At 42.1% G+C, this 12,500-nt stretch overlaps 1 protein-coding gene across 3 annotated transcripts in view; it reads right to left on the reverse strand.

The window, feature by feature from the left end:
• Window positions 1-12,500, reverse strand: part of trappc9 (trafficking protein particle complex 9) — a 126,118-nt gene that overhangs the window by 43,490 nt on the left and 70,128 nt on the right. For all 3 annotated transcript variants that reach the window (XM_034545834.1, XM_034545833.1, XM_034545835.1), the window contains one exon: window positions 3,021-3,174. In XM_034545834.1, the coding sequence (XP_034401725.1) occupies window positions 3,021-3,174 (154 nt within the window). The remainder of the gene's footprint in view (window positions 1-3,020; window positions 3,175-12,500) is intronic.

Raw genomic sequence — 12,500 nt, forward strand, 5'->3', positions numbered from 1 at the left:
AGCGGCGTTCGGTTAACTGTGCGGCGCCTTAAAGTTCTCAGAGCCACGTCCTCTTGTTAAATACAGATGAAGGAAAACAAGCCACGTCCACTTTGATGAAAGCGTCTCTAAACCAAATTAAGAAACAGGGAACATATTTCTACACATCTGTACATCCGTCTAGTACAGTATGAATGCAGCTAAATGAAAAGGGGGGGTCAAAACATGGCCTCTTCTTCTTCCCATCCATCAATCCCTCTTCTGGCACGTATCCAGGTCGGGGTCACCGTGGCAACAGGTTAAAGCAAGGCAACCCTGCAGCAGTCACAAAATTAAATCTATTGATTTCACGTACAGGTTGTTTGTCCACCAAGAATAACGGACTTTCCATCATCGGCATTATTTTTATTTATTTTCGACCTGAGCGACACAAAATAAAAAGATGAAAAAAAAACAGAGCCGTGTCTTTTCAGCCCTTCGCCTGGTTTTAACCGTTTGTATCGGTCTGTAAACTTTACCTTCACGTGTCCATGTAGCGTTACAGTTGCTTAAGCGGACGCGTACAAAACCATAAAAAAAGGACAGTAAAAGGGGACAGCGTGTGAAGTATTAACATAAATAAATGGAGGGGGTGATGCGTTTTGGGTCGGGGGCATTATAGATTATTTATGTTCATATCGTCACACTCCCACATATATGGTACCCCCCCAAGCTAAAAGCCTACATTCACATTAATATTTGAGTCATTGGCGCGTATTCATGAGCTATATAATAAACTCGTCAGTCAAAATGATTGTAGTAAAGTCCTTCGCTTCATGGGATCTCTCACTATCGGAAAGAACCTGCATAAATAAATAATTCCTTGTAGTAAAAACACATAAAAAGTGGGCCGGTGGTTCGGGAGCTCCGAAGACCCCCGAGATCCATGTTGAGTTTAATGAAATGAGGATTACATGCGAGAACAACAAGGCCTCGAAGGGGACCTGGACAACGTTGAAGCCGTAACACGCCGTTGCTTCTGGCTGGCTGGGATGTCTCACTAGATGATGTCTAAGACGGCTTTACAGGGTGTTACAATAATAACTGTGATGTGGATATCATTGCTGGTTAAGGGACCATTTAAATTCTCCACTGTATAACCAGAGAAGATTCATAAGCTTGGCAATAACCACCCTCTCAAGGGTGGAAGACACCATTAACACATTCCTTCCAATATGAGCGACTCACTACAACTGAACACCATCAACGCAACAGGAATTACTATGGGAGGGGTGGGGGGGGGGGGGGTGTGTGTGTGGGGGGGGGGGGCGGGGACTCATAAGTTACAAATTAAAGTGACGGTTACTTTGCTCAGGGCCAAGTGAGTGCTTTAGAGTGTGACACGCGCTGTAATCATCTTTTTTTTATTTTGTATTCCTCTTGTTGTTACATGGTGCTATTCCAAGGATGGGGAGGCTGATGAGTCACGATGCTCACACACACACACACACACACACACACACACACACACACACACACACACACACACACACACACACACACACACACACACACACACACACACACACACACACACACACACACACACACACACACACACACACACACACACACACACACACACACACACACACACACACACACACACACACACACACACGGCTAGGATAGCATCGAGACCTAACTTAATAACGTCACGGTGTTGGTCCATTAAATTAATAATCGTTGTGTTTGGGATATTCCATCCAATGTACCTATATGTTAACGTGGGGCGCTTCAAATGTCAAAATATTTGGTAACATAACTACTTTTTTTTCCTTTCTTTTCTCACACAAGTTTAAATCGGCACGTTTGCCAAATGTTTTTGTTTCGGCCAGAATGCGTCCGTCGATGCATTCGCTCGAGCCTGGAGCTCAATGCTGTTGAGCTCCCAGGGAAACGTGTTTGAATTCGCAAATTGCACTCATAACGCATGTTCTAAATTGTGTGAGATGAACAAACGGGGCCGTTTCGGGCTGATTTATGCAACCGTAAAAAAGCAGCGCCGTCAGACTCGCTTGTTAGGGAATATATTTGTGTGTCATTTTCTTTCTTCGTCCTCTGCCTACACGCTGCCAAATTACTTGTAGATAAAACAATGCCACGTAATGATGGGGGTGTTTGCGCCTTCATAAAAAAAAAAAATATATATATATATATATATATAATGGCAACTTCAGTTGTACACCGTGCTCACCATCAATCTGACAGGCAGTTGTTTTGTTTTTTTAAATCTCCAAATATGTTCACCGGCAAACTGATGAGAAATGAACTTTATCTGCAGTTCATCTCCACAAACGTTGTCCTGAAACCTGCAGAGCCACCCTTCAATCTCATTGCAAGCAAACACTGGATGTCACGAACCCGAATAGCACAGTGTCATCCGCATAGGGGGAAAGCTTGATCACCTCAAAAAAGGTGGTCAAGTTCAGGTTCCTGACTTGAGAAACCTTCACAGGCGCATGGAGACGGTCACATGAAGTTAAAAGTCTGCCCGGCATTGAGTAATATGAATCCGAACACATTGTGACAACATAAATGGACGTCTCAGTAGATCTGTTGCTTGGGGTTTGCTGTACCATGTGACCCGACGGTACCTTCTTGTGCCGGTGTTGTATCATCAACAGGTGAGACACAGCATGCATCGACAGTACGACCTTCACCTGATCTCAGGGCAAAGAGTGTTGCCTTGAGATCACTCCACAGCGTCAGAGCGCCATACGCTTTGAACATCTGTCAGCGCGGGAGAACAAGTTGCCTGCTGGCCAGAGGGGGGGTCTTCCAGATGTGGGATCCAGATGTTTGACTGTCAACCGACGGCAACGTTCAACAAACTCAGAGGGATTTCTGTGCGACCACCATATTGAAAAATGCATGACAAAGAATGTAAACCGTTAAAAATATATACAGTATATACGTAATATTGTGCTTTTAGTGATATTCAGCTCAGGCTTGGTTTCTCTGCTGCAACTCGACCACACATGCACCCTCTGGAAGGATATGATGCTCCAGCAGATGCCCAGCTTGCTGTTGATCTGGGAGCCCTGGGCGTACTGTCGCTCCTCCTCCAGCTGTTTGGGGTTAGTGAAGCGAGCCGTCTCCTGGTCCGGCTGTGGCAGACTCTCAAAGTCAAACTTGTCAACCTGGATGGCCATCCTGCAACGGGAGATGGGAGAAGCACTTATAGACACAACTTTATGCTCACGTCATTTCCGAATGGCCAAAGGGGATCATTACACTGCAGCACTGTTAAGACATAACAGTTGCATAACAGTTACGTAACATTTAAAGATCAAAATCATACATCGGAGCTTCCCTGTGCTCTGTGTACGTGTCATGTGGAGGAAATTCCTCAATATACTCTGAATCTGGAATTAAGCACCTTGAAAAAATAAGTTCATAAAGGTTGAAATTACTTATTTATAGAGTTCAAGTTGCTGAGATGTATTGTCTGTGCTTAGTTTTTGACATTTTCTTTAATTAATGACCGTTTCCATTTCTTTTCGGCATTTGCACATTTCCTCTGTAATGCTCATCTTCATCTGCAGAATATTTTCCAGAGAGAATGGCTTACTCATTTCTGCCTCATGACAACTCAATGCGGGCTTGCTTTGTGTGGTTCTTTTTCTCAAGTTTTAAATTATGTATCTAGTATGAACAAACACCCTCAGGTCCAAGCTCGCCCCTCTGTGTCATGGCTATGTTATTTACTTATTTACAAGAGTCGCCCGAGGAGCCGTCAAGCGGCACATCCAGGATTGAACGTCTTGCTGCAGCCGACAACTAAATAACCATGAAGCATTGGAAAATACCAATTGGATCCATTCTTTATTTCAGGCCAGTTTTTAGTAGGCGCTGCTTGTAGCAATGAACCCGACAACTCTGCAGAGCTACACAGCTTCTCCCATCTTTTATACATTCTGCTCCCATGAACCCCCGTTCCCAGAAGCCCCTGTTTTGAGGAAGAAGTAGAAAAAGATGTCTCTACGTTATAGTCCAACATCCGAAAAAAAAACACACTTATTAAAGAAAGTTAAACATCCGCTGTTGTAAAACCTACATATTCTTCTAAGGAGCTGGCAGAGGCTAAAACAGAGAGAAAAGGAAATGGGAATATTAGATTTTCATCCGGCAGATTTAAAGAAATATCGCTCTAAATTATTGCCGAGGAATGCGTCACGTCTGCTGGATGTGGTATTAAGTGAGTGTTTGCTCAAATGTTAGCCCCGCCAATTTAATTACACGGTAGCGTATGCATGTATATGTGTAATAAGACGAATGCAATAAAGTTTAAGCTTTTAAGTTTAGTGTTGCGATTCCCTTGCAGCATGGGCCCTATCCATATTGAACCACTGCACGGTGAAGCATAAGCCCTTCATGTCTCCGCCTCTCACCGGTGTCATTCTGAGTGATGGGCTCAGACTTCATCGGAGTCTTCTTCACACAGAGGGAACAGTGTGAAGAATGTTTCCGTGCACTCAGCACTCCCGTCATCCCCTAACTAGGGAAATGACACAATGTGGCCTCGAGCTGCGCGGCTAACCGATAATTACCGTGACAGCTACGTCCACCGGAGGCCAGCTCACAGTGAGAGGTTCCTATACATGTATATATTTCCTTTATTATTTCAGTTTTCTTGAATTTAATATGTCCTGCTCTGCTATTTTATTGTATATATTGTGCATTTTTTCATACTTAATATTTGTATGTTATATCTATGTAATCTTGCTTGCTGCTGCTTCAAACCAACCTATAGGTAGGTAGGTAGGTAGGTAGGTATACTGCTACAAACCTACCTACCTACCTACCCACCTACCTACCTACCTACCTACCTACCTACCTACCTACCTACCTACCTACCCACCTACCTACCATCAGGGTGTGTTATCAGGGAGAGAGAGACTCGATCCCACCTCTCCCCCGCATACAGAGATGCACCGCTCTAGTCATCATGTGACAGCAGTGATCATGTGACTATCGTTACAGGTGATCCTGCCACCTCACCTGTCTCGCATACCATATTGCAACATCGTTAATGAAATGACAAGACCTCCCCGACGAGTTCAGGGACACGCGTAAAAATCAAAGCGAGGTGGAGGAGAAAAAGGCAACGTAATTATCATCACGCCGGCCTTTTCAACAGAGCAGAGCACAAATCAAATAACAATTACGACTTCAAATACAAAAGACGAAAAAGGAGAGCCGGCGACACACTCACACACACACACACACACACACACACACACACACACACACACACACACACACACAGGCCTTTGAAGATTAGCGGCACGAGGCTTATGTCACCGACTGAAGTCCCGTCTTCAAACGGGCGCTGCTTTTTTTTTCCCCGTTCCGTCCTCTTCAAAAGCGCACGTTACGCATTAAGGCTAAAAATACCACGTTGCCACAATGCAAATGGACCTCCTTAAATGGGATGACGGGGGCCCGGCGCGGCCTGCGACTGCTTTTTTTTTTTGGACAGGTAATTACTGAGGAGCCAGACGGACAAACTCAAATTAAAGCTTCAAACGAGGAGAAACAAGGAAAGGAATGTTTTCATTTAGCGACGCAAAAAAATAAATAAAATAAAAAAAGAGGATTTCTATATTTCTCGTGAATGTCATTTACTGTAATTCTGGCCGCATGTGGAATATTCTCATTTATTTACATCGCTCATTTGGTGGGATTCGATTTGAACACTTTTCTGAGACTCCTGTTGCTGCACACAAATTGGTGTAGAAAGGAAAAAGAGGCTAAAGAATGGCGAGGATATAGCGGCGTGGATGCTAACAAGAGGCTAATTGTGTCGTTACGTATTTGAAAATAATATCTTTCATCGATTTTTATGTGCTCACGGGCCGCTTTACTATCTGAGCGACGGGCAGCAGTTGGCACGAATGTGAATAATTATTACTATTAAATTTAATTCCTAACAGTTTTATGACTTTGTAAATGACAGTTACATGAATTCAATTTATAAAAAGGATTAAAAAAGAAAACGTTATGAAGAGGACAACGCTGTGAATAGCTGCTCATTCCAGTCATTTGTTATGGAGACGTTTAGTCTCATCCAAATGCGCCAAAAGGTTTCCGTGTATAACCAACAGTTCAAAACCCAAAGTTATGCAATTCATAAAAATATAAAACCACTGAAAAGCAACAATTAATCCATTGATGATGGAATTGTTAATCCAGTTAAAAAGCATGATAAACTTTACCATTTAAAAGTGTGAAACTCGTTGTGGCTCTGAAGGTAACCTCACCTGGAGAGCAAAGTTTACCACCTTCCTGCCGCATAATAAAACCTATTAGTGTACCAGTGAAGCAGTGTAAATAAACAGAATTTATAGCAATATAAAAACCACCTGCAAGTCCATTAAGCGTAACAAAAGAATCGCATCAAAACCACCCAAAAGCACCCCTGAAGGCGTTTTTCTACAAAAGGCAGGAGAGCATTAACAGGCCGAGGCCGAGCCCTCACCCCCCCCCCCTCATCTTCTCCATTGATTTGATTGTGGAGTCTTTTAGGGATAAGCCCATATCTGGAGAATAATCTAGCCTATTACAAGGCTTTTAATAATAACCTGTGGGCCGAGCTGGGGCCACTGTTGAACATCTCTAGGTCTAAATCCCAGTCCAATTCAACCCCCCCCCCCGCTGATAACAGCCTGCTTGGCCTTTATTTCCCTGGCCGAGAAAAAGGCGGCGAGGGTAGATGGAAAATTGGGTGGATGGGCCGATTTTCGCCGAATTTTTTTTTTCCCGATCTGTTCAAAAAGAGCCGAGCTGTGAATTGCGTTAGCGTTTCGAATAAAACCTGCAAAGACATGCGCGGGTGAAAGACACGTCTTCAGAAATAAGCAATAAACAATGTTATTCGTGTCCGTGCATACAGAGGGAGAAGTCTATTTTCTTGCCTGCGGGGGCTTTGCGCCGGCCAAGAATGTTTGTCAGGTGAAAACAATGTGGTTTTTTTTTTGGGGGGGGGGGGGGGGGGGTATTTTGATGACTCACAATGGGCTCGACTCCATGACAGCAAAAAGCAGAGGTGTGGAACAAAAGATTTGTGCTTGCTCAGAGCAAGTTGAAAGATTTTTTTTCATGGCTCTGCCACACACCAGACAATACCTACAAATTATGTTATTTATTATTGTTGTTGGGCTTCTAAGCTAGGCTACTAAATTAAGGAATGATTGCGGCTTCAGTTACATTTTGTGAAATAACATTTCATTCAACAATTTTCAACACTTTTGTCACCATCAAGTCTCAAATCGTAACATAACCTTTAACCAAGTGTTGTAAAATGTAACATGGGCAGTTAGTGGTGGTCTACAATCTGGATTCCTGGATATTAAATGTCCATCTGCAGTTTTCCAGTGGTGATATTGGTGAAGAACTATATCGCAGCAAGTGTACCAGTCTTAGCATCCGATTGATTGGGAATGAGCGTCAGCCACGATCGCATATCGGACGGAAAAAATCAATCTCGAAATATTTACAGAAACGTGACAACAATTTAAACTGGGAATGTCCGAATATGCTTTTATGTTTGAGAGCCAGAGCCTCGTGCATTCCCCAATAAATTCTATTTTCACTTCCTATCGCGGGACGCCAAACATGTTTATTTGATCCCTTTTCATTAAGACAAATGATGGTTCAATGCATCATGTGCAATCATCTGATGGAGACACTTATTACTTCATCCAGCATTGCTTTCGTGAAAACGTATAACTCATAACCTCATAACTATAGTATGAGCAATTATGGAAACTGAATCCCACCGACTTGGAGGCAAACCCCCGGGGAACATATACACTGTCATTTAATTAATTTGAAGAAAGGACCTTCATGTTGTGAAGATAACTGAACAAACCAAAAGGAAAAACAATTCTATGTCTGCAGTCATTTTAGCAATCCTTTGAAGATACTGCAACAAAAAAAAAGTATTATGTACATAACAAAACCAGTATTTTGTGTGCAGAGAGCTACAGTTATGAATGTTTGCATTTGGGTGACTGAGTCGCCCCATGTTTCATGATGTTCTTCTGCCTGAAAAAACCTTTAAAATAAAAACATCTAAAAAGCAAACCACACATCACTAAACATCATCCTGTCCACCGGCTGTGACTTCTGACACTATATCGCTAATAACCACCATATCCTGCAATAAGCTGTGGCAGTGAAGCCTTATTTTTTTAATGGCAGTAATAACAGCAGCTCAGGATGAGCCGGTCACAGTGAAAATGACCCCTTCCTAATTAAATGCCGCGTTGCCTCGGACCCAAAAGTACATGATAATCCCATTAAAGCACACGGAGCCGCTTTCATCCGACCACACCATGTCAACCTGGAGGTCTGCAAACGCACAACATGGACACAAAATTACAGACGTGCGGATGCTTGCTTCCAGTCCGCTACTGCTGATGTACTTCAATGCCCGGCGTCAAAGGTATTTAAAATAGTATTTTGTGTTTTTTTTGTTGTACTACAGCGTGCGAAAAGGTGTTCACTAGCGTGTTGCTTCAAGCGGGGCTGCGAGCAAAATGCAGTTTAAAATATGCCCCACGGAGCAAATCATGTGCAGCCAATGTTTTTATCGGAGCCTTTTTTATGCATCTTTTTTAACAGCCAGAGATTGTGTTATGTCACCGGGGAGAGAGGCTGAGAGCGAAGAACATACCGCGAGTGTGTGTGTGTGTGTGTGTGTGTGTGTGCGTGTGCGTGTTTTCACAGAGAGGGTTATTTTTACCTCACGTGCAAGAGCTTAAGGGCGGAGATCCACAGAGGCCTGTGCAGAGGCAGGCGAGAGCAACAGTCTATTTTTAGACTGCGGCTGACTCCGCGTAACCCTTTGGGTGCAGCGGCGCTCCATCCACATCTCGCTCAATATGATGAGCTGCGGTAAAAAAAAAAGTTTAAAAAAAACAAACTACATCCTTACTTACCAATTACTGTACGAGAGTATAGGTATCGAAGAATGCCTCCCGTGCAGACAATCTTCTAATGCGCCGGCTGGCAGTAGAATGGAGTCTTTGTAGACCATTACTGGGGATGACAGAGTGAGCTATTTTTGGCTCCGGTGCTGAAAACCCTGGAGCTCTTTTTTTTTTTTTGGGGGGGGGGGGGGGCGTTTTGCCAAGATGAAAACCGCGTTTGTACTGTAGTTTGATGATAGATAGAAGGGGAATGACAGGCGACGGGGAAGTTAGTAAATAAGTACCACAAACACGGCGCGGGGGCGTTTAACCATCACGGTCGAGAAAGTCAAAGTCAAAAGGTAAATGTCGGGCGAGTCAGATAAATATACTCCATCCGTCATGTGAATAATATGGATTCGGTGGAGATGAAGCACATTTCCCCGAATGCCAAGGATATCAGAGCATGATGGTGTCGAATATGCCAGCGAGGTCAAAGGGCAGCTAAGGTGGAGCGATTCTAGCCGCATAGTGTTTTACAGGAAAAGAGAGATCTTTATGTTCTATTGCGCCTTAACTAACCCATCTCCAGACAGCCAACGGGGGGGGAGAGAAATGATGTGTTCCCTGTTACTAAAAGGCCGCAACAGGGGAACACATCATTTCATAAAATATGACAGGGGGGTTCGGAGAAAACAAAGAAAACAAACTGACAGCCGTGTGGCGCTTCATGCCAGCGAGAGGTGGAGCAGATGTCCGTCTCAGCAGTCAGCTCTCATCTTTGTCAGAAAACATTGCTCCCCGTGCTCCTTATCCTATATATATATATATATATATATATATATATATATATATATATATATGTGTATGTATATATAGATATATATATATATATATATATATATATATATATATATATATATATATATATATATATATATATATATATATATATATATATATATTTTCATCGGACTTGTAATGAGCGTGCACGAGTGATTTGCAGGTTTGTGGACCCGACAATCATCATGATAATAATACCCAACGCTAGGCCGGTGACTGTTGAAGATGGGATGTATGACTGCGAATGCATTATGTGCTCCGCTGCCATTAAACGTAGCATGAGTGAGGGGGGTGGGGGGGGGTCACCATGGAAACAAGCTCTGTTTGAAAAAAAAAAAAAAAAAAGCTCATGCAATGAGACGTGTCTGCCCTCGTGCGCACCGATCCGGCGGAGCCAAAAAAAAGGCAACGGCGAATGGAGAGGAGGCTTGGCTAGAAAAAAAAAACGAGGTGCTGCTGCAGTGAGCGCTCGCTCGCCGCTCGACTACGGAGCCGGCTCTGCAACGATGATGATGGAACGAGTGAGGGCCCGGGGGTTTGATGCTGGGATGAGATGTAACCCCCCCCCCCCCACAGTGGCCTGCTTAGATCCCCTGGGACACACAGCTGTGGTGTTGATGCAGAGTGGGGATTGGGAGGGTCTGAGAGCGACCTGCCGCTGGCGAGGAAATGGTCACAGGATGACTTTCAAGAGCATCCACTGAATCTTGTGTTTGTTGCAGTGGAAAATATCGACCTTTCAAAAAATGATGCCGAGCTCGAAAATAGCCACTTACTGCTACAAATCTGCAAACAGCAGTTTTAACTTATAAAGTGTTAAGGATTAAAGAGATGGTTCAACCAAATAAGAAAAAAATATATATATTTATAAATATATTATATATATATATATATGTATATTTATTTATATGTATATATTTCTTTCTATATATATATGTGTATATATTTATTTATATATATATATAGATACACATATATATATATATATGTGTATCTATAGATATAGATATGTGTATATATTTATTTATATATATATATATATATATATAGATACACATATATTTATATATCTGTGTATATATTTATTTATATATATATATAGATACACACATATATATTTATATATGTGTATATATTTATATATATATCTGTGTATATATTTAGAGATAGAGATAGATAGATACATAGATAGATAGATAGATAGATAGATAGATAGATAGATAGATAGATAGATAGATAGATAGATAGATAGGTATCTTGCAATGCAGATTCTTAGATATATTTTTTACATCTGCTGCAGAGGTGTTTGCCATCTGAATAAAATGAGGTAATTTTAATTCTGTGTGCTGTTAACAGCAACATCCTTTCCCAGAAGCAATGTCCCAGTTACTGTCGATGTCTGGACCTTACTGGGGAGCTCCAGTACAGAAAACACCTTCTACTGAAGAACAGAAATACTTTTGCAACATAACAGGCACGTTGTTCTCGGTGAGAAACCCTGCAGTGTTTTGATGTTTTGGGTAATCTTTTTTTTCAATTTTCCGAGCGCCTCAGAGGAAATGTAATCCTCCCAAATGTTATCGCGGTGGTAGCAGAAATCTAGGAGCTTGATATCCTAAAACGCGTGGGGAACAAATATATATCGGCATCAACACGAAAGGAATGTTAGAAAAAAAGTATTTTTAATTGCCCAGTTGCATTTGTTATTTTTATTGCATGACATTGCATTTACTTTAAGAGCTGTTTAAGCGCTTTCTTTTAAAAAATGAAAATTGATTTTAAACTGAAGTTAACTTTTGACCTTGAAAATTGTAGTTAGACCACGAACAATAAAATACAATAATAATAATAAAATATTCCAAACATTGAGATTTAACGCTCCTGAAGCTGCCGGTCGCTTTAAGAAAGGTAACAATTCACAAAAAAAAACGTGAAAAGAAATCTCCAGGAAGGAGCCGAGAGGGATACTGTACTGTTCCCTCACTGGTCATATTTATTCAGCCCATAGAAACATGGGGATTTAAAAAAATAATAACGGACGCTTTAATTTGACTCCGTCTCTTCAGAATTTGCTCATCCGATCGATGACGGTGGCGTCTGACGATACGCGGGGATTCGCTCCTTTTTCCTTTACAAAAAAAAAAGGAAAAGGAAAAAGAAAAGAACAGAAAGCAAGCGAGGAGAGCGGCGCTGCTGATTTACATGCCGTTTACGGAGCGCCGCGACCATTAGAGCCCGATCGTTTGTCTCAGCTCAAGGTGGTTTAAAAAAAAAAAAAAAAAAGCCACGTGGGAATATTTGTAGGGTGAATTAGTCATTTCGTGCAGACTTAATGTGCACGGCGAAGCATACTGATGAAGGAAAGTGCAGTTTCTTTTTTTACAGTGCGGCGATACTGTTTGTATTTACCGTTTGCATTAAAAAAAAACACACACACATCGTTGTAGTTCAAGAGGAATGACGACGAAATAAATAGTGGTGGTGTCATTAGGTGGTGCTTCTGTTAAGCCGGCTATCCAGAGGCTCATGGCAGACTAGCGGGGTGAGCAGAACCAAGCTAACAGCTGCTCATCAGACAGCACCTTAAGAAGAAAATAAATAAATCACAAGTTGTGTTATTATTTTATTTAAAATTACTAATGTTCCCCGTCCCAGTTGTGTGATTGATGGCCAGCAGCTGGCCGGCTGAGCGCCCAGTACCGACCACTGGAATATGTCACA

Source organism: Cyclopterus lumpus, chromosome 11 (genome assembly GCF_009769545.1).
Source record: "Cyclopterus lumpus isolate fCycLum1 chromosome 11, fCycLum1.pri, whole genome shotgun sequence".
NCBI classification, from domain to species: domain Eukaryota; kingdom Metazoa; phylum Chordata; class Actinopteri; order Perciformes; family Cyclopteridae; genus Cyclopterus; species Cyclopterus lumpus.